This window comes from Melospiza georgiana, chromosome 2 (assembly GCF_028018845.1).
Source record: "Melospiza georgiana isolate bMelGeo1 chromosome 2, bMelGeo1.pri, whole genome shotgun sequence".
NCBI lineage: Eukaryota > Metazoa > Chordata > Aves > Passeriformes > Passerellidae > Melospiza > Melospiza georgiana.
The window spans coordinates 96,625,418-96,648,353 of record NC_080431.1 but is presented as its reverse complement, the minus strand read 5'-3'; the positions used below and the strand labels follow the sequence as shown (position 1 = coordinate 96,648,353).

General features: G+C 40.1%; 1 protein-coding gene across 1 annotated transcript; it reads left to right on the top strand.

Annotated features, from left to right (window-relative positions):
* The first annotated feature begins 293 nt into the window (after positions 1 to 293).
* PAXBP1 (PAX3 and PAX7 binding protein 1) lies at positions 294 to 22,643 on the top strand. Its single transcript, XM_058044346.1, has 18 exons — positions 294 to 771; positions 1,535 to 1,663; positions 3,121 to 3,297; positions 4,381 to 4,602; positions 5,144 to 5,247; positions 5,592 to 5,812; positions 6,755 to 6,944; positions 10,903 to 11,026; positions 13,022 to 13,121; positions 13,663 to 13,778; positions 15,855 to 16,054; positions 17,471 to 17,615; positions 17,824 to 17,945; positions 18,524 to 18,600; positions 18,862 to 18,928; positions 20,470 to 20,616; positions 21,016 to 21,170; positions 22,356 to 22,643. The coding sequence occupies exons 1-18, from the start codon at positions 309 to 311 to the stop codon at positions 22,471 to 22,473; spliced, it is 2,877 nt and encodes a 958-aa protein (XP_057900329.1). The 5' UTR covers positions 294 to 308; the 3' UTR covers positions 22,474 to 22,643.
* Positions 22,644 to 22,936: the final 293 nt, after the last annotated feature.

Here is a 22,936-nt window from a genome sequence, read left to right as displayed (position 1 = left end):
TATCACCCTCCTCTCCCCTTCCACGCCCCCCCCTTTCCCGCCCGGGTCGCGCCGCTCTTCCGGTACAAGATGGCGCCGGACGTGAGGGCGCAGCAGGGGCGGGGCGGGCCGCTCGAGTCGCCGCTCCGCGCGCTGCCCGCCGCGCAGGCGCAGTGCCGCTCTCCCCGCCCGCCGCTGGTGGAGCCGGCGGCAGGGGGCGCTGCGGGCGGCGGTGCCATGCTCGCGGGGCCGGGCCTGGGCCGCAGCGCGGGGCGGCCGGAGCGGGCGGCACCGGGGCCTGGCGGGGCGGCCGGCGGGGGCCTGGCGGGATGTTCCGCAAGGCGCGGAGGGTGAATGTGCGGAAGCGGAACGACTCGGAAGAGGAGGATGAGGAGCGCGACGAGGAGCCGCCTCAGGAGCCGGCGCCGGCGGCCGGGACGGCGGGGGAAGGGCCCAGCGAGGCCTCCGTGCCGCTGGCGTCGGGCGCTGGGCTCCTGCCGCTGCCCGCCGGCTGCGTGCCCCTCGCCCTGCCCGGCAGCCCCGCGGCCTTCGCCTGCGCCGCGAGCTACGGAGCGGCTCTGGGCCTGGGGCTGGGCTTGATGGGAGGCGACCGAGCGGGCCTGGGGGCTCTGCCGGCGCCCGCTGTGCCGCGGCCCCCGGCGCCGCCGCCGCCGCAGCCCCAGCAGGGCAATGGGCTGCCGGTGGCCGGGCGCCCCAAGGAGAAGAAGAAGTCGCGGGAGAACAAAGAGGTGCCGAGGGCCAGCCTGCTCAGCTTCCAGGACGAGGAGGAGGGTGAGGCGGTGGTTGCCCGGCTTTTGGGTCTCTTCTTGCGGGAAAGGAACCCGGAGCTGCTCAGCCTGCATTGGGCCTCCCCCGTCCCTCCAAGCGAGCCGGGATCCGTATTTATTTTTTAGGGCAGACCCCCGTGTGGCCAGGGGTGATGCGGGATCACATAGGGGAGGGCGGGCCCTGAGGGCAAGGTGCGGGGGGCCAGGGATGCCCGGGCCCGGTGCAGCCGCGCTTTCCCCGGCCCGGCATGGCTCCTGCAGGCTCCCCGAGAGCTCGGCTGCGGTGTAGGGCTTCAAATTGCTTCTGTGCTGCTGGTGCATCGCTTGTGCTGCGTTCACTGCACCTGCGTGGCCCGCAGGTTTGTGCGGGAGTAAGTGCAGCAGTAGCCTCCCCCTGGAGCCAGCAGTGTTAGCTGAGAAGCATCTGTCCCGTGGTTTGTGTCTAGGTTGTTTTATTTAATCTGATGTGGCTGGTGTTCTTGGATCACCTCGGACTCTCTGCCTGTTGTCCAACAGTTCCTATAGTTTTGAGTTGTCTTAGAAGAAATTCTCTTGAAATCACTGAAACTTGGTTTCTGAGACTCATGATTTGAAATCTTGATGGAAGTACTGAAGGCATAGAATTAGACTTTCACTATAGACTGTGAAAGAACCCTACAATGTTTGTTAGTGGCATTTGTGAAGTTCCAGGTACAAAATTTAGAGATTTGATAAATGACATCTGCTTGACAGATCTGATGTAACGTTATCCAATTTCTCTTTTAAAGAAACAGAAGAAGTTTTCAAAGTGAAGAAATCAAGTTACAGCAAAAAGATTGTAAAACAGTTGAAGAAAGAATACAAAGAAGATCTTGAAAAATCAAAAATTAGAACAGAGGCCAATTCTCCAACAGATGGTAATTGCAAAACTAATAATAATAGTAACTTGTGTAGTGGAAAAGATAAAGTACTGTAATTTAATGTATTGTTTTCAGAATAAATTGTTAGTCTTCTAGAGAACTTCACATTTAGAGCTGAAGTAAAGCACAGATGAAATGTGTTACTTGAGCCTTAGGAATGCTCTTCTGCATTGGTAGAGAGTACTTTGGTTCTCATGTAGAAATTAACATAGAAGGATGGAACTTCCCAGCTCTGTTAGATGGTTGTCAGTAGACATCAGTATTCTGAATTGCAGTTGTGTTTACGACAGATGAATTGGTTATGGAATTAGGAAGGACTTCCACTTGTTTGAAAACATACCTGGTGCTTGTCCGACAAGATGTGTCCTGTAATGCATTTTCTTCAAAAAGGAAGATTTTAGGGGTGAGCAGAATGGTGGTCTTTGTTATTAAGTTAATTGTTAAACAACTACCTGTTTCAGGACTTGGACCTTCCAGTAGACTTGATTAGGATGATAGACTCAAAGTGTTGGAGCAGAAGGATCTGTTAACAATGTACAGTCCTTGAGAGCTTGAAATAGAGCCTGGGACTTCAATTTCATTGTACTGATGCTTTTTGGGAAGCTCATTGGTAAAGAGTAGTGCTTCCTTCTCCACTTAAGTTTTTACATAGATTATGTAATGCTATGAGCATGAGCTGGGAGGCTTATGATCTAGAGATTGCAATGATCTAGAGAAGCACATGGAGGTTGAACATGGTCCCATGCAGGAAATACCCTTTTTAAATTTAATTAAATTATGTTAAAGGTTTTGTCTGCATTTGGAAAACCCACATATTCTTTCTTATTAGAATCCTTAAATTGCCTATGCAGTGGTGTGGGGCATGAGCAAAACCAGAAATTATAATTTCTGTGGCTAGTGTTCAGGTTATCTGTTGGATGGGACAGGACTGAGAGAGTAGCCTGGATTCTCTAAACAAGAGCTTGAGTCAGAAACCTCAGATATGTGCAGCTTGGTTTGAGTAGCTGGGTTTAGCATGCATCTTTTTACACATTATTTATACTTGCTGCCTGTGTCTGTATGTTACCCACTTAATGTAGGATGTAGCCCAAGAGGGAAATAAAGGGATCTTTTGGAATCAATCACTTCTTGTGGAAAGACTTGGTGTAACACAGGCAGTGCTTTCTTGGAAGAGACTTTGACATGGTTGCACAAGGTTGAGTTCCCCCACTTTCTTAATACTTGACAATATGGAGAATGTTTAGTGTTTGGTGGGGCCTGCCTTGTCACATTTTATTTTGAGAGGATGTCAGTAATTTAATCACAGTTAAAGTGGGTTTTCCTAGATCTCAAGCAATAAAATTATTATTTAACATTTTCATTTGATTTTCACTTCTGGTTGTTGTATCTTTAAAAAAATACTTCTGAGTGATCTTTATGAATGGAGTAAAACATGGACTTTGCTCTCTTATCAGCTGAAGCACCACCAGAAAAGGTAGGACAGAATAAGGATATAGGCCAAGAAGATGGGACTGCAAACAGTGAGCATGGTGAAGAAGAAATGGAAGTTGAAAGTGAGAAGGAAGAAGAAAAACCAAAAGCTGGTGGTGCTTTTTCAAGTGCTCTGTCATCACTGAATGTTCTCCGCCCAGGTTGGTTTTTGTAATACGTCTGATAAGTTACAAAGTGATTTAGCCAATGTTGTAGCAGACTAATGTGTATGAGAGATTAGGAAGTAGTTTCCAACAATTTAGCATCTGAGAGTTCAAGCAACTGCTATTTTCTAAAGGTGTTCAGTTTTACAAGTCCTATGGGAGAAAATGTTTTGCTATGGAATGCTTCATCCTGATGTCAGAAGCAGGAATTCGTCTCTCAGGTAGATGACAAACTGCAGGAAGATCTAGATTTGGAATAGGTGACTTCACATGAGCTTTAACTGCTTTCAGTTAAAATTTCTTCTTTAATTAAAATCTTTCAATGATGGGTCTGCAAGGTATCTGAAATATTTCCCTATCCTGTTTTGTATACTGAGGTTCTAGTCAGGCCCTGAGGCCAAAGAAATCCCTCTGAGAAAATATTTTTGAAACTAGTTTGCTGATTATGGTAGTTTGCTCCCCAAATACCAGCTGTGTGTCCTGGGCCCACGCATTGATTTATATGACGTATGTAAGTTGTGTTAAGTTTTGTGCTGTAGATTTTAGAGTTTTCTGATTAGGTCTGATGCTTTTCATGTTTCCCCTTGATTGTACAATTTTCTGTGTATTAACTGTGTCTGATTTGGTGGCCTCTTAATCTCTCAGCTGTCTGTTGAAGATGTTGATGCTTTTTATTCCTCAAAATAAGAAGAGCTGGGAGCAATACAGGGATAGGAAATTACCCAGTCATGCACCTTATTTTCTTCCTCCCTTTGCAATAGTCAGCTCCTCTAAAGGGCTTCCTCTTATTTGGGAGTATTTCACAAAGGAGCATTAGGCTTCTGTCTTATGACATGAGCTGCTGGAAGCAGAGCCAGACGTTCTGTGTTGATCCTGACTTTGAGGGTTTCTGCTCAGAAAGTTGACATATTTAGCATCTAAGATGCTTTCAGATGTTTTCTGTGAGTATGGATTTACTTCCACTCATGCTTTTTTCTGTGTGCAGAGATGATTTGATACAGTGACAGAGATGAGCAGTAAGAAATTGTAACACCTGTTGTGTTCCAGAGGTTGTTTAACCGTGCCCACATCTGTCTCTAGGAGAAATTCCAGATGCTGCTTTTATTCATGCTGCTAGGAAAAAGCGCCAAATGGCTCGTGAGCTTGGAGACTTTACCCCCGTTGACAGTGAACCAGGTAAAGGCCGCCTTGTTCGAGAAGATGAAAATGATGCCAGTGATGATGAAGATGATGACGAGAAGAGGAGGATAGTTTTTACAGTGAAGGAAAAATCCCAAAGGCAAAAGATTGCTGAGGAAATAGGTAAACCCTTTTTTGGAAGGTCAGCTGGTAAATGTTCACACTGTTTTCACTGCAAGTGCTCCCATTCAGCATTTTTAACCAACATGTTTTTCGAACAATCTAGAGTTGCATAACATTTCTGAGGGAAAGTACTACATAATGGAATATACTTGTAAAATTTTGAGCTGTGCACACTGCTGATTATGATAGAAACTTACACTAAGGATCGATTCTTGTTTTTCCTGTACTCTGTTTTTAGGAAGTATATAATTGTGAAAAGAAAAACATTTGATATAGAATTCTTCTTGCTGGCTAGCAGGTAAAATAACCTTTTGGAAAAGGAGTTAGACATTAGAGGATTACCAGCAGTGAATTGTAAATTTTCCCATTGGATCTTTGAAGTGGAACCCCTGTGCTAATAATTCACAGGCCAGTGTCCTTAATTCCTCATTAAGAGGAGAGGAAGATGCTCTGAGATGTTCTCACTGAGGCATGGATTCAGGTTTTTGAATTTGTGGCCCTTGCAATTATGAATGCATTGTCTTCTTTTCCTTGTGTGAAGGTATTGAGGGAAGTGATGATGAAGCACTAGTGGCAGGGGAGCAAGATGAAGAACTCAGTAGATGGGAGCAAGAGCAGATAAGAAAAGGAATCAACATACCCCAGGCATGTATATAATTGTGCACTCTTTTTTGATTGGTTTCTGCAAGTATTGGTAAATCCTTTACAAACTTGAGTAGTTTCATTTGAGAAATTAAGTCTGTAAATTCTGACGCTCTTTAAAGAGAAATAGTATAAGTATTTAGAATGGTAATGATACTAAGAATTGTTCCTTCTTGAGGGCATTTGTTTCTTCTATCTTGGATATTGGATGCTTAAATCTCCTTGATAATTACATTTTGTAACTGTATCTGCTTGCATTTTTCACTTTGATTTGGAATGTGTAAAAAAATAAGTTTCCCCTTTCTTTAAAGTCTAACATAGTACAATTACATTTCCTCTGCCACTAGGTTCAACCAAGTCAGCCTGCAGAAGTGAATAATGTGTACTACCAGAACACTTACCAGACACTGTCTTATGGTTCATCATATGGCATTCCATACACCTATGCTGCATATGGATCATCGGAAACCAAGTCTCAAAAAACAGATAATACAGTTCCTTTCAAAACTCCCAGTAATGAGATGACTCCTGTTACTATTGATTTGGTAAAGAAACAGCTTAAAGACAGGTAGGACAGACCATCTTTTTAGACTTAAAGACCTGTCCCCTAGGTTTCTGTTCCTCAGGTGTCTTTTAGTCCTGGGGAGCAAACACAGAGTTTCATCGCTGGAAACTGACTGGTACATCCATTAAAAAAAAAAAAAAAAAAAAAGGCAAACAAAAAAGCTCAAAGTGAAGATGACATTGACACTTTGTTTGAAAATCTCCTTGGATTGCTTCTCTGGAAGTGAAACTTTAAATATGAGGCCATTGATCTTGTTGAAGAGAGGTCTGAGTTCCATCATCTGGACACTGCACAGTCTTATAGTGAAGAAATAAAAGGCCAGTGAGGTGTTTAGCTTATCAAGCTGCATTCCTTTAAACTGTGAATCAGAGGTTTCCCCTTCAGTAGATAAAGAATTTAATTTTTAGTGTATACAGGGATTTTTTGGCTTAAACACTGTAATCTGCTTGTCAGGTACGCAGAAGGTATGGAATGAGCAACACAATTGCAATGAGAAATCATATGTAATGAACATCTTGCACTTTACATGTCTTCAAAATTGGTTTGTATGCCCCTGGTAGTGTTGCAGCCTTTGACAGTGAATCAAGTTAGTACAGGAAAAAAAATGCTTTGTATAAGCTGTAGTCCCCATTCACCCCCAACCTGTTCTGCCAGCTTTTCATTAGGGACAGCCTTGCACTGCTCTGTGTGCTGTCAGCTCCTGTACAAGTTTGTAGGAGTGGCCAGTGCTGTGCACTACAGCAGTTTAGCAAATGAGTGTGGATCATTAGCCGGGCTATTCATGAGGAGAGGGTAGAAGGTGACAAATAAAAGGTCAAGAATTTCTTTGCAATATTTCCCATATATAGGCTCAGTACTTGCACTGTACTGTCTGTTTGATGTCACAACGGTCTGAAATAGACAGACTTTTGGATGTAAATTTACTATTTATCCATTGCCCTTCAGGTTGGACTCTATGAAAGAAATGCACAAAGCTAATCGGCAGCAATATGAGAAACATCAGCAAAGCCAAGAGGACTCTACCAAGGCAATTGAAAGATTAGAAGGGTCTTCTGGGGGTATTGGTGAACGGTATAAGTTTTTGCAAGAAATGCGAGGGTATGTCCAAGACTTGCTTGAGTGTTTCAGTGAAAAGGTAAGGATGCAAAAACATTCATCTCTTTACAAAAAAAAAAAAAAAAAAGGTCTCTTATTACATGCCAAACAGTACATCTCCCTCTGTTTTTGAAAAAAGTCCTTTGAGAGCATATTCTTCAAAAGGTTTGGTTCTTTGAGGATTGGAAAGAACTTTCTATCATGCTAAGCTCGTTATCAGAAATCTCTCCTCCCAGCTCCCTGACTTTAGATTGCCTAAAAACTTGCAGATTTTATGTCTTCAGGATTTTTGTAGATACTCTGGTTTTCAACTTTACTCAGATACTCCTTTTTACTTGTGTTGGACATCAGGTTAGCAAAAATAAGGGCTGAAGTTACATTACTACTTTCTGGAGTGCTTGATGTACACAATAACAGGCTTGTATTTTCTGTATTATAAACTATTATAAACTTCCTCCTGCCAGATGTTTGTTGGTATTGCTCTGGAGTCTGAAGGAGAGAAGTTTTAAAACTAGCATAGCTGTTCAAAGACACCTCACTTTAAAATATATTTCTTTCATGTAGTGTGACACTTTATTGCATCTCTAAGTCAAAAACTGAAGTCTTTTTTCTTATGTTATGCACTGTGCTTTGCTTACTTACTTTGTTGTAAATATAACAGAAACTCTTGAATATATATATATTTATATATACACACATATTAAGCACACACAGAAGCTGTAGAATTCAGTTAGCAGTATATTGGCTATTTCTTCATTGTCTTCTGACTTGAATACAGTGGTAGTATATTAATTTCTTAATATCTTGTCAGAATAATTGAGTAGTTCTAAGCTACTGCTTGCCCAGCCTGTTAGGTGTGGGAGAGGAATGGAGAAGCATTTTGGGTGCTGATGGGTTAAGTATTAATTGTCCTCTCTTAGTGGAACTGGGACAGTCTGGTCTTTGTCCTGTAAAAGTGAAGAGTAGCTATGTCATGAGGAAACCCAGGAAGCATGGGACAATTAATTCACCTAGCTGATTGATTAGTATAACTAATCAGTATAATTAGTATAATTAGTTGCAGTTGATTGTTCACTTAAGAAGCCATATTCCTGAGTCTGTGTTAGCATTAGGTGTTGAAGATCAATAAAGGTACTTTCTTAGGCAGTGCTGGTTACCCAGATGGCTGATTTCCTATTAAAGATAAGTTTTTACATTTTTACTCTGAGGTAAATTTGTATTTCAGAAGTCAAGTTAAATATCTGTTTCTATTCAGTGTTTTCTTTCTAAAGACCTTTTGTTAAATTACTTTTGTGATGACTATAAACCATGTCTGGAGGTTCTCCTTGCTAGTATAAGCTGTCTTGTTCAAATATTTTTAAAATGTGACTTTTATCATCTCAGGCTTCTTAGAGGCATTCACAGAGTTTTGCTGGTTTCAGGTGGAGGCTGCTGCTGTACTTGTATGTAAAGTGAGTTGCAAAAGTAGCAGGTTATGTGGTCAGTCTAACAGGAACATTTCATTTATTTTGATATTGTTTGGCTAGATAATGTGGTTTGGAATTCAGTGCTTTCAGCATGACAAAAGTACCAGGAAATTCAGAACCAGTAGCCCAAAGGACACTGAAAATTTTTCTATAAAGGAGGTGCTGGAAGGGAACAAAGTCAAGTAATAACATTAATATCAAGTTTTTACTTAAATGAAATGCAGTAGGATGGTAAATAGTTCTAAACTTTTGAGTGTAGAGATAAATTACCTTCAGCTTTTTTGTAGAACCTATGATCCTGACTGCTTCTATTTAAGGTGTTGTTATTATTATTTACAATAATGTTTTTAGTTATTATAATATACGTGAGAATATATGTGTAGTAATAATAATAATACTGTATGTGTATATACATATATATGTACATACATATACAACAACATAAATAGGATATTTTGAAGAGATTCTGAATGTTAGGATCACTTTGCCCAGTCTTAAGGCTCAGCAGAGTACAAGAAGACAGCTATTACACAGATTTTAGAAACAAGCACTAGAAAGGTCAAATCCTGTTTTTTCCCCCCATAAATAAGAAAAAAACCCTTTTTTTCCCCCATAAATAAGAAAAAAAAGTAGAGTGGAAGATGGTTGCATGATTTCTTTCAGAAGTAATTACTGTAAAATTATGTTTTCTGAGAAGGCTGGCGAGTCACAATGGCATTTTTACATTCTGAATGTAGGAATGTACAGTGGATACAGAAAGATTGAATTGTTCTGGGCATACCTTTGACAGCACAAGTAGATGAACTATTACTTTACCTGCAAAAATGAATTATCAAAACACACTCTGTGTATCTGAATTATCCTTGTGATCTGAATGTTTAGAGATCTTTCTGCTTTTCCTCTTCCACTGTTTATAAAGAAAGTGAATAAAAAATCCCCTTGAAAACACCAAATTTAAGGTACTGACTAAACTAAACAGGGAATGAGGGTTATAACTTTATAGTAGACAGTGAAATTGTCAGCCACTCATTAACCACAGTATTGATTAGAGGAAAATAAGGGCTTCTAAGTCTCTTGTATTCTGAATGGGAAATATTTTGAGTGGATTCATATATTTGAATACATCAATAGAGTTCTTTTTTAATCCTGAGAAAATTACAGAAAGAACCACTAGGGATGCGTTGAAAAAATTTCATTTAACTTTTCAGTCTTAGAATTTCCTCTGCCTGCTTAAGAGAAGAAGCTGTACTTCCTATGGTAAATTGCAGTAAAGCTAGTAGTTTTTAACTATTATTTCTGTTTTCAAAATATGAACTTCCATCTCTTGGAAGATTTTTCTCTCCTTGTCTTTCTCTCTACTCTTTTCTCCAAAAGAAAGGTTGTGTGTATTTTGAGTTGGTGCAGAGCTGCTTTCATTTTAATCCCTGGAGCCACATTTATCCCACAGAGCTAAAACCTTTTTCTTCTCTGATGTGTATGTCAGTCTCAGTGAGCTGAAATGGCCCTGTAGCTGTCAACTCAGAATTTTACATTTTACTGAAGGATGTTCTTTAATAGTTGCTGAGTCACATTCTAAAATACTTCAGGAAAAAATATCTGATTTTATCTTCTGTTTTGAAAAAACATAATCCTGGATGGTAGGCAGCAATGAAATATAAAAGGCTGGAAGACTGTGGAGTAAGCATACATCTCAGAGGTAAGGAGGACATGGCTTAAGTGTGCGTACCAAAAGGACTTCTTTTCAAAAGAAATGAGAACAAAAAAAGAGCAATGAACCTTCTATTTAATGTCAGGAAATTCCTGGCTGTCATAATATCTTCTATTTTTATTAGAGATGCCACCAAAATAGTTCATTAAAGAAAAAAAAACCTTACAGGTCTGACATGACCTACCTGATTAATTCAAGGTTATACTTAATGCATAACTTGCACAAATTGTACTACTTTTATTTTAGTGATAAGCTAGAGGAGTGTTTGACCGATTTGAATTACCTGTTGGCGTAACACCCTTATGCAGGATTTTATTTCATTTCAGTAATAATATTTCAGCATATGCTGTTAAGAGTGAGAGGACACAAAACAATAGTTGCTGGCTTCAGTAGGTTGGATTCATGGGTGTTTTTTTCACTTTGTACAGTCAGATTATTTTCTCACTGAAGTGTAAAATTCTTGTTTAGAGATAGAGAGGAAACAATTGACATTTGAGAATTGCAGACCTTGACAAAACACGGAACACACTTGTAGGGAAAGCAAGAACACTGGAGAGAATATTTCACACTCTAAATAGGATGTCTGGCTGTGTAGACTCATTCATTGTTTTCAGAATGCTTTTGTTCTGATTGAAAGCTGCCAGTGTAAAATGTGTGCACTTTCCACACTGAGCTGTTTCCTGGTGCAGATGGTACAGAGGAGTGAAGGCAGGACTTGGTGCCGCTGGGAGCGCAGCGGCAGCGTTTGCTCCGCCATAGACTGGGACCCCAGAAGCTGAGCAGCCCAGGATCCGGGTGTTACGTGGTGTGTTGTATTTTTACAGGTGCCTCTGATTAACGAGCTTGAGTCTGCAATGCACCAGCTGTACAAACAGCGAGCTTCCCGCCTTGTCCAAAGACGACAAGATGATATTAAAGATGAATCTTCGGAGTTTTCAAGCCATTCAAGTCAGTCCATCTTGAAGGTTTTTATTATTCATTAAACAACCTTGTTTACTTAGTATGACTTAATTGAAATGTGAATGTTTAATGTATGACTGTCTTATTAAAGTTTATTCTTGCTCTTGAGATGAGTAGAAGCAAGTTTAGATGAAAGTTCTCTAATCTGTTTTGTTTTAAACTCGAAACCACTGTAACTCTGACTTTATCTCTCCTTTCTGTTTCTCTTAACTATATTTTCTCCTTCCTAGCACTAAAAATGTGTGCATGGTGGCTGTGAGAGTAGTGGTAGTACGTGACTCCTCATTTTCTTATATCAGGACTTTTAAAAAAATTATTTTAACCTTCCTGAATCTATAAATGTCATTTAACATGTACAGTTAAATGAATAAAGCCACAAAGCACTGGGCTTTAGACTTCTGTCCAATGTTCTGTTTTGTAGCCAGTATAAGTATTTGATTTCAGACATTTAACTGGTAAATTAAAGAACTGGAAGACTAATCAGACTAATACAGTGCCCCTGTATGAAATACAGCTTAAGAATAGCCAGTTAAAATGCCTGCTTCCTGTGAGTTTGTGGATGGGGATTCTCACTAAGAAGTTTTCTTATGGTGATTACTCTTCAGTATGTAAAACTCTACAAAAGTGTAAATGTTCATCTGGATGGAAATACATCTTTCTTGGAGGAGGTTTTAATCAGTGTATTAAATCAGTGGATGAAATATCCTATTAACAGGAGTCCTCTTTATGCTTCAGAAAGCTTCCCATTTTTAAAAATGGCATTCTGTCCTGTTGCTGATGTAAAATTCTGTGATCAATGCCATTTCCCTGTTCTGCCACAGTTGTCAGAGATGAAATCTTGTTAATACCGTTAGCTAGAACTCACTGAAGATGATGAAATGTTGGGGTGTCAGAGTTGGCCATTCCTTTATAGAGTGGTTAGCATACATATTCTTTTTAGGACTATTATCTGGAGTTCCAGGCCTCACATGGCCTTGCAGTTTTATCATGAAAATGCTGTTTTGAGAGCTAGAAACAGATTTCCTAAAAGAAGCTTAGAATGGATTTTTGTATACTGATGTTTAATAGGATGGGAATGGTTCTCATTGCTGAGATTGGGTTTTACAGAGAGATCTTATTTAGTATGTGGAAGTTTAGACAAGGCTCCTAGTAGTTCAGCTGTTGAATTGGAATATTGACATAGATTGGCATTAATACTTTGAATGATGAATTTGTAAATAGATTTTGTCAGAACATCTAAATTTATTCCTGAAGTTTGGATAGGCTGTTGTTCAAATGTTTATACTTTAATGGGTGGACTTGAGCAGTGGCTAGCATTCAGTCTACTGTTTAAAATTTACCTGGAAAGGAGGAACTGGAAATACTCCTGCCTGCTATCTGCTGTTCTAGCTGTGTTGTTTTCTATAGCCAGGAACATAGATAAGCAGAGCTTGAAAAAAGGAAGGAAGATGTTTTATCTTTCTATAGATTTTGAGGTGTTTTAAAATTTAGGGATATCTGAAGCATATGAACTTAGAAACAACGTGACTATAACTCTGAAATAACATATATTCTTGCCCCAGTCACTCTCGTCTGCTTTTTTTTTTTGCTACTTTTCTTCTTAAAAATTATGTGGTGAATGTGTTTATGTAAGGACCACGTTTTTCTTGGGCATTTCATTTAAGCTATTTCTGTTAAAACTCTTGACTTCTGTGTAGTTCAGCACTGTTGTGAGAGAGATAAGAGTTGAAGTACAGTGAAAACTATTTGGCATTTAAGTGGAAATTTTTCCAAAGTCCACTGCTTTCTGTTTTAACCTCTACACATCGTGAATTCAGGCTTCTGGGGGGGCATTGTGGGTTTTTTTTCTTTTTTGATACTTCGACTTTCTATTTCAATTTACACTTAGTTTAAAAGTGGGTAAAAGGCTCTTATGAAACTGCCTACAGCACATTTATAGAATCATAAATAAGCATTTTAATTTTCATTGATGTAATTTTACAGATAAGGCACTGATGGCTCCAAATCTTGATTCTTTTGGGCGAGACAGAGTGATCTATCAAGAGCAAGTCAAGCGTCGGACTGCAGAAAGAGAGGCTAGAAGGTAGAGAATGAGATTTCTTTCCTCCTTTAGGAGTCTTTGTCTATTTGCAAGATACAACTGTCCTGTGTGACTTACTAACATGGGTGGCAATGTTTGCTTCTTCCCTGAAAAGGGAAGAAAACACTTCAGCTGGTCTGCTGAGCAGGAGTATTCTTATGTACCCCATCTTACTGTGCAGTGTACAAAACATTCCATGATACTGATGTAAAATCCCTAAAAGAAAGGACAGTAAGTGCATTCCATATCTATATGGAATATAGATACAGACATATCCATATCTATATGGAATATAGATACAGATATATCCATGTCTGTATGGAATATAGATATGTCCATATCTATATGGTCTCTGCTGGTTTTGTTTCTTTTCATTATTTGAGGTAGCGACATAGTGGAATGCTTAAGGTCATGGCATAGTACAAGTTCTTTTCAGCTTGACTTTTCTAGAACTAAAAGGACAAGCCTGAGTGGGCTTAGGTGGGGAAAACAGCTGCTTTCTCTTGCTTTATTGGAGCTGGTTTGTACTGCTGCTCCTTTGCAGGGCTCGCCGCAGACAAGCGAGAGAGCAGACTGGGAAGATGGCAGATCACCTGGAAGGCCTTTCCAGCGATGACGAGGAGACTTCAACAGATATCACAAACTTCAACCTGGAACGAGGTTAGAAAAGCTACCCAAGCTTTATCACAGAATCACAGCATGGTCTGGGTTGGAAGGGACCTTAAATCCCACCCAGTTCCACTCCCCTGCCATGGGCAGGGACACCTTTCACTAGACCAGGTTGCTCCAAGCCCAATCCAAGCTGGCCTTGAACACTTCCAGACATAGGGCAGTCGTAGCTTCTCTGGGCAACCTGTGCTAGGGCCTCACCACGCTCACAGGGAAGGAATTTCTCCCCAGTATCCTGTCTAACCCTGCTCTCTGTCAGTGGAAAGCCATTCCCCCTTGTCCTGTCACTCCAGGCCCTTGTAACCAGTCCCTCTCCATCCTGCAGACTCCCTTCAGTACTCTAAGGCCACAATTAAGTTACCCTGAAGCCTCTTCTCCAGGCTGAACAATCCCAATTCTCTTACATAACAACATAGCAAATACTTGACAGGATCCACACACAGCCCTGTTTATATACTTCACCAGATTTTGGAGGGAGTTTAGGAATTTTTGATTCCTGGATCATCAATGTGACCAGAATAGTCTCTGTCACCCAGTTGTTGTGTCTTGCAGTTGACTGAATAACCCATCCTTAGTGAGGTTCTGTTTATTTAATTCTTAATGCTTTTGCTGGCAGGCAGTAAGCTTTTGGATTGTCAGTAAGTTCCAATTTCTAAGATAGTTTATCATTCTTGAAATACGTGTTTCTCTTACTTGGGGAAATTTTGAAAACCTCAGTGCTTTAGAAGTCTTTTATTGGTTCCTGGCAAGTCTTTAGTGGAGTTGTGAATAAGCTTCTAGAAATGCAATGACAAAAGTTTTGTACAGTCTTGTTGCAGCCTGGCAAAGTTTGCAAATGATAGAAAGCAATGTTGAATGCAAACATGGCAGAAAGATCTTGTGGTACAATTAGCATTTGCTCTGATTAAAAAAAGAATCAGGTTAGAAGAAGTGAGGAGGGGTAGGCCAGTTATGATTGCATGTATAGAATTGCTTGGTTTGGATTTGAGGATGGATTGAATGGTTTTGCTCTCTCCGAGTAGAACAATATCAACTTTACACAGTATGATAGCTGGGGACCATGAAATTAAGTGACAGGATAGGTATAAAATAAAGAGGTAATTTCCCACAGAGAAGGTCATAAATGGCAAAGTCATTGATGTAGGTGGTTGTGGAGACCTGAGATATGAACATACTAGAAAGACAGTTAGATGAACTGTCTAGCTGTTAGGTCCTTTGGAAGTGCAGAGTTTCCACACCCTTAGTTACTGACTAATTCACTGCAATTTTATGATTGCACTGATTTTCTTACTGCAGGGAGGGGTCTTGGATAAACAGAACAACTGTTCAGGGTTGTTAGGTGCTGTGATTAACTTTGTTAATTAAATATTCTAGAACTACTTGTGTTCATTGTGTAAGGGTTACTACTGTGACCAAACATTTACAACAGTGGCTGCAGAAAATATGACTGATCAAAATGAAGTAGTAAAGATAAAGGGAAAATAACATACAGAGAAAAAGGTCTGGACTGCCCAGAAAAAAAAAAAAAAAAAGAAGGTGCTAGAGGATTGTAATCACTACCCAGTGCCAACAGGCGTGTCCTGGGCAGCATTTTAGCATGGTGTCTGCCAGGACTCACCCTGTCTGAACTGCCAGTTCAGTTGGCTTATCTGAGATGCCCTCCTATATTTGCACTTGGATTATCCAAGATGTAGAAGAATCTGGGTTGGAAGGGGCCTGGAGATCAGTTGTTTGAACCCCCCATGCAAAGCAAGGCCAGTTTTGAAGTTAGATCCGCTCTGAATACAGCCCAGTATGTCACCAATCCTAATTACATCTGGTAACTTAAAATCCTTCCATGAAATGTTAAAAGTGAGACCTGTGATAAATAACTCTATGGAAGAATACTCGTGCTCCTGTTTTATAGCTTTGTGTGTTTGAGGCAGGAGTAACAGAGCTTCTAAAGGTGAGGGGGGCTTTTTTGGTTTTACTTATGGGAGTTAGTTTATGCCAGTGAGCATCAAAGAGTGTTTTGAAAGAGGCATTACAGGGAGTAGGTGATTAACTTTTCCTTTTCTCCCCTGCTAGATCGTATATTGAAAGAATCCAGCAAAGTTTTCGAGGATGTTTTGGAAAGTTTTTACTCCATTGATTGCATCAAGTCACAGTTTGAAGCTTGGCGCTCCAAGTACTTTGCTTCTTATAAGGATGCTTACATTGGCCTCTGTTTACCAAAGCTGTTTAACCCTTTAATCAGACTTCAGCTGCTCACTTGGACTCCTTTGGAGGTAAGCTTGCCTGCATGCAGCTTCTGTGTTAACTGCTATGGTGGTTCTTTCACACTGGAGCAAAGTCAATTGCACCTTTGATATGTGCTTTTCCTAAAGGTGTGTTCTAGGGATGAGGTTTCAAATGGGCACCCCTCTTGGAGCAAAGTTTTTCTAGGGAGTGCCTGGATTAGTTGAACCACTATATTCCCAGCAAACCAGAGTTAACTTTGGTACTTTGTCAGATCCTTCTCAGGAAGTGGTGTAGACCAAAAAATCTGCAGCTGCCCATGGTAATGGGTTGGAGCTAGCTGATCTTTAAGGTCCCTTCCAACCCAAACCATTGTTGGTTCTGTGAAAATACATTATTCTTTAAAATACTTCAGAGAAAATTGTGACTCTAGGTAATATTGTTTCATCAGAAGTGAAACTAAGAAGCTTGTTCTTGCATGGAATTACAACCTGTGTCTCTGGGTTATATATCTGTCTCACCTACACCTCCATACCCTGTAGAATTCTGGCTGGCAATTTCCAGGTCTTTCTCATAGTACTCACTGCCCAGTTATTATGTAGGGAACATGGGAAAGGCAGGACAGCACTGTGGCAGCCCAGTATCCCTGACACACATTTGTTGTCCAGCCTGGATATCAATGCCTTCATGAGATGCCACCAGAACAAACAGTTCAGGTAGCTTTTGACTCCCTCTCTGTTCCTCCTTTTTTCAGAAGTGCTTTTTTTTCCCTTAACCTACCAAGAGAATATCTGCAGAAGGGGTTTTTCTGTTTCCACCTCTTCTTCAAGTGCAGAGGAGGAGAGGCATGACTTCTCTTCAGAGAGAGTTTAGAGTATTAAAATAATTTTATTAATTTGATGTTTGACTTCATTCAAACAAGGAAAAATCTGAGAAAGATGCCATCATTAAATTTAAAACATTTTTTGTGCATTTTCATTTCCCCCATGCTATTTCTCTGAGTTTTCATGTTGACAAAGCTCGTTTTAGTTGTACATATACAGAATTGTAAAGTCTAACTCTATTCACTACTCTCTGTTACTGGTCCTGGTAAGCATTTTGTTGAGGCAGAAAAATTACAAGGTGCTCACAGAAAGGCCTTTTAAATCCAGAAGGCATAATTTTAAATTGCAGCACAATTGAGCTGTACTTCTAACTTACACCCTAATCTTTAGGCTTTTGTTTGGTTTAGGTGTAAGTAGAAATTAAAATCTGTGGTGCAAAAACTGTTAAAAGATCAGTCTTGCTTCAGCCATTTTCTCTTTTCATTACATCTAGTGGCTATGCTGGTAGGATGATTGGTTCATTTGGCAGAGTGTTTTAAAGCTGTTTTTGTGATTGTATAGTACTTGCATACATAATACTTTTTCTATGTGTTAACTTCAAACGTTTGTGTAGGAATCTAACCCCAATTCTTTTTTTATTAGGGCAAGTGTCGAGATTTTGAAACAATGTTGTGGTTTGAGTCATTGCTGTTTTATGGCTGTGAAGAACAGGAGCAGGTGAAAGATGATGCTGATATTTCACTGTTGCCTACCATTGTAGAGAGAGTTGTTCTTCCTAAATTAACAGGTAATTATAGGCTTAAAAAATGGGAGGGAGGGAGTTGTGGAGTGTGATGCTTGTTTGTGCTTTCAGATTTTACTGTTTTGTAAATAATTGCATGGATTTGAGTATATAATACTCAAAAATTATTTGTATAATACTCAAATTGTTATTTGTATAATAATTACTGTATTTGAGTATTTGCAAAGTGGAGTAATTCTTTAATCTCTTCCAGTAATTTCTGAAAATATCTGGGATCCCTTTTCTACCACACAGACATCTAGAATGGTAGCAATTGTACAGAAACTAATAGATGGATATCCCTCAGTGGTGAATGCAGAAAACAAAAATACACAGGTAAGTTGTTGGATTTTTTCCTTAAAGGTGTTACATAAGTTAAGGAAGTTGAATACATTTTTAATACCTTATGTTGGGAAGTACAGCAAGAAAAAGAATTTTAAAATTATTTGGTGCTCTGCAGTCTGATTGTGGGGAGTAAAGTAGGGTGATAAATTAAAAGAAGAAACTCAGTGAAGCCTTCCCAGAATACATACTAGAGATAAAAAGATACACTAGATGTAGTAAGACTTGCTGGTCTCAAGTTTTGCTGTAAGGGATGGCTACAAATGCTCGGGCTTTTATTTTTTAGATCTTTAGAGCCTTTTCAAATGTATTACCTGGAAATTGGGTTGTTTTACTTGCCTTCTGTGTATGAAGGAAGTGGTAATAAGAGTTCAAGTTTTAATTGAAAGTGTCAAATTTCTGCTCTGTTAGATATTACAGACTTCTTTAAGACTATTTATTTGTGTGCTCAAATGTGTGTGTGTGTTTACTGTTATGGTCACAAGTGTTCTTTGTTGCTTTAAAAATCAGTTTCTGAGTGTTTAACTACTAAGCAGTGCACTGGACATTTAAAAGAATATTACTTGTTTCAGATGCTTTTAAAGGCCTTGTTGCTAAGAATGAGGAGAACACTAGATGATGATGTATTCATGCCCTTGTATCCAAAAAAGTAAGTTTACTTTCAGCTATGGTGTTAGACCTTTCTTAGACAGTCACTGTGTTTGTCCGTAGTTAAGAGGGATTTTTCTCAATGTGGTTCAGTGCCTGGGTACAGGAGATCTTTTATTATTCTTCTGGGAGCATTTAGCAGAGACAAGGAGGATGAAAGGGAATATTTATCAAAATGAACTGTGTCTTGGAAGGAAAAAGCCAGCAAATTCAAGACAGGTGTAGTTTTGGTTACTCATTAAAGAAATGTCTTACTTTCCAGCATCTTAGAAAACAAGAACTCTGGTCCATATTTGTTTTTCCAACGTCAGTTTTGGTCCTCTGTTAAGGTAAGTCAGTAAATATGTCTGGTAAATCTTTGGTCTAAGACAGTGTAGCAATAAAATCCTCCTCAAATTTATGGAAAACAATAGGAAACAGGAAACTGCTTCAACTTCACTGCAAAACCTCCTACTCTGGATTCTTAGTCTTTGATAATGCACTGTGCCCTCTTCATGGTGTGTCCAGTCACTAGAGGTGTCTGGACTCACACAAGTGAGTCCCCAGGGCTCACTTTTAGGCCCAGTCCTGTTTTATATCCTTATTGATGATCTGGATGGGGGGATTGAGTGCACCCTCAGTACATTTGTGGGCAACACCAAGTTGGGCAGGAGTGTTGATCTGCTGGAGGCTCTGCAGAGGGACCTGGACTGGTGAGGCCAGTGGGATTAGGGTCAGCAGAGCAAACTGCTGGGTCCCTACACTTTGTCCACAGTAACCCCAGAACTGGGGGCTGAGTGCCTGGAAAGCCACTGGGCAGGAAAGGCGCTGGGGGTGCAGGTCAGCAGCAGCTGAAGGTGAGCCAGCTGTGCCCAGGTGAGGAAGAAGGTCAAGGGCACCTGGCCTGTGCCAGCAGTGGTGTGTCCTGAAGGACCACGGCAGGGATTGTCCCTCTGTGCTGGGCACTGCTGAGGGCACACCTCGAATGCTGTGTCCAGCTCTGGACCTCTCACTTCAGGGAGGACATTGAGGGGCTGAGCATGTCCAGAGATGGGAACAGAGCTGGGAAGGGTCTAGAGGAGAAGTCCTGGGAGGAGCAGCTGAGTTGGAGTTGTTCAGCCTGGAAAAGAGGAGGTGGGGAAGGGGGAGACAGGACAGGGGCACCTTCTCACTGCCTGACAGTGGAGTGTGCTCAGGGGGGTCTGGCTCTGCTCTCAGGCAGCCAGCACCAGGATGAGAGGAAATATCCTTAAGCTCTGCCAGGAGAGCTTCAGGATGGACATGGGAAAAATTTTTTCACAAAAATGATAATTAGCCATGGGGATGGACTGCCTGGTAAGGTGGTGGAGTCACATCCCTGGAGGGGTTTTTGAAGATGGACATGGCACTCCATATTCTGGTCAAGTTGACAAGGTGGTGTTTGGTCTAAGAGCGGACTTAATTTCAGAGGTCTTTTCCAACCTAATTGGTTTTGTAGTTGAAGAGGTTGTCAAGTGGAAGCACCATCATTTCAGCTTGGATGTTATGGGATCACTTACCCCAGGTTTTTTATATCCTTGTGCTTGTCAGAATAAAATACACTGCTTTTGGGGAATGTGGGAGCTCAAAGCTGTGGCTGCCATAGTTTATTTCCAATAAAAGACTGTGAAGAAAATTAACTCAGCTAAACAAAAAAGTAGAGACTGATGTTGATTGAACAACTGCTCTCCATGATCACACAAAACAGAATTCTTCTCTGGAATTTTCTGTTCAAATGGCAGCAGCAAGGGAGACTGTATTCTGAATAGGCTTGCAAAACATTTAAAATATCTTAAAATGTTTAATATGTTTGATCAACTCCCAGGTTTCAGTGCATTTTGGAGTTATTATTTTCCCTGTGTTGTATTTTTAGTTATTGGGAAACTTTCTCCAGTGGTATGGAATCCTCTCAAACAAAACTCTACAGGAGCTGTCCATAGATGGGTTGCTCAATAGATACATTCTTATGGCTTTTCAAAACTCAGAGTATGGAGAGGACAGCATTAAGAAAGCTCAAAGTGTAAGTAAAATCAAGCAATGTTTAAAGTAATGGATTTAAACTGAAAGGAAAATATAGTTAAAACTTGACATTGCCTATGAAATCTTGGCTTTGATACCTCAAAAGCTGTAGTCAGTGAAAAATAGGTTGGGTGTTGTTTTTTTTTTTTTGGTGTAGTGTACAGAGTAAAGAAAGAACCTTCTCTGGCTCACGCCTGTAGATGGATTAGGTATACTATGGGTTTCAGTGCTTTACTGTTTGGGTTATGGTGTGGGGTTTTTTTGTAGTTTTCTCATTTTTTCACTCAGCTGGGCCTTATCCCTGCAGTCTTACTAGGCAAACTTCACAAGTTATACATGTTACATAGCTTTAAAAATTTTGTTGCATTGTGTTTAACTTCCTTCTTCCCGTTTTTCCTAGGTAATTGCTTGCTTCCCTAAGCAGTGGTTCACTAATCTGACAGGAGACAAGACTATTTCTCAGCTAGAAAACTTCTGTAGATACCTTGTTCACCTGGCTGATACAATTTACAGAAACAGCATTGGTTGCTCTGATGTAGAGAAGAGAAATGCCAGGTAACTTACTTTGAGTTCTTGTGATTTGATTTATTTTGCCAATGGATACAAACATGGATAACTCTCCATCCTGCTGTGTGTCTTTGGAAACTTCTTTGAATTCACATGTCAGAAATGGATATTTTTAAGGTGTCTGAATATAGCAACTGCTGGAAATACTGGAACACTGATAATATATTTTGCACTACTGCTTAGTGTCCTGGATTCTTAAGGGGGTTTATAAAAAGCAGGGAGAGGCATTTTTTACATGAGCAGATACTGTCAAGACACAGGGGAGTGGTTTTAAACCTGCAGGAGGAGATATTTATGTTAGATGTTGGGAATTCTTGGCTGTGAATATGGTGAGGTCCTGGCACAGGCTGCCCAGAGAAGCTGTGGTTGTCCCTAGAAATATTCTGTGCCAGGTTGGATGGAGCTCTGAGCAACCTGGTGTGCTGGAAGTGTCCCTGTCCATGGCAGGGAGCTGGACTGAGATAAGCTTTAAGGTACCTTCCAACCCAAAGCATTCCATGATTCTGCCAAAGTTTGGAGCTACCATGTTTGGTGTTTCACCTTGTGAGCCTGTTGCTGGTTCCTGCATAGTGGCTTCTAAATTGCAAACTGTCCTTTGTAAACAGTTCAAAAGTTCTGACTATTTACACAGTCAACTAGATTAACCTGTTTTGCCTGAAATCCAAGAGTAATTTTACTTGAATGCAATGATCAGCTTAATTAAAAGTTTGCATTTAGACACATTACTGCTGGCCAAGTAAGCTGACATGCAATGGGAGTAGCAACAGCACAGGAATGGACAATCTTCCCATCTTGGGACAGTCCTGTGTTTCAGTGTAACAGTTTGGGATTTAAGTTTATTTAAGTTTTTGAACTCTCTTGTTTTGCTGGTGTGTTTCTAAATTTGAAAGAAATTTCTTTACCAGGTGAAATGATAACTTGGTAAAAATTTTTATTGGAAGAGAAACATCCAATTATCCTGTATTCATAGCAGGTTCTAATTTGATTTCTATCTTCTGTCTTGCTTTTTCACAGCATTAACAAATCTGTTGCCATTACCTCATTAAGCAAATATAATAAATCTGCAACAGGAATATGAAATATATGACTCCATAATGCAGTCTTCTTTTGGAAAATTAATCAATGCCACTGATTGTTCTGTTTCTGTATTGACTTCTCCTGCCTCTTTTTTAGGGAGCACATCAAGCAGATCATAAAGCTTCTAGCAAGTGTCCGAGCTCTGGATCATGCTGTTACTGTTGCAAATGATCACAACGTAAAAGAGTTCAAGATTCTAATAGAAGGAAAATAGACTTTTCCCACCACTCATTTTGAGCTTTAAAACCATTCCTGATATGTAATTTATGTACATATGTAAAGTTTCTTAAACTGTAAAGTATTGATCTTTGTTTTAATACAAAGTGCATTCTTATATACAGCATCCTTAAAAATAAAAATCATTGACTTCATTGAAAACAAAAATGGAATCCCAAGATTGTCATCTTTGCAGAAACAGGATTTTTCCTCAAGTTTCTCAAAATCTTGTTCACAAAAGTAGTTTGTGCCCATAATCAGTGGTCATCTACTCCTGTTGATTGTTCCATGGTTAACTGGAATGTGTATAATAGATTCTGTGTAATACAATGATGCATATATTTATACCACCATGTTGCTTTCACACTGGATATAGAGATGTTGTACTGTTGCAATAAGCTTTTCATTTGCTAAAAAATACTTATTTTGAAAATAAAATGATCGTATTATTGGTCAAAAGG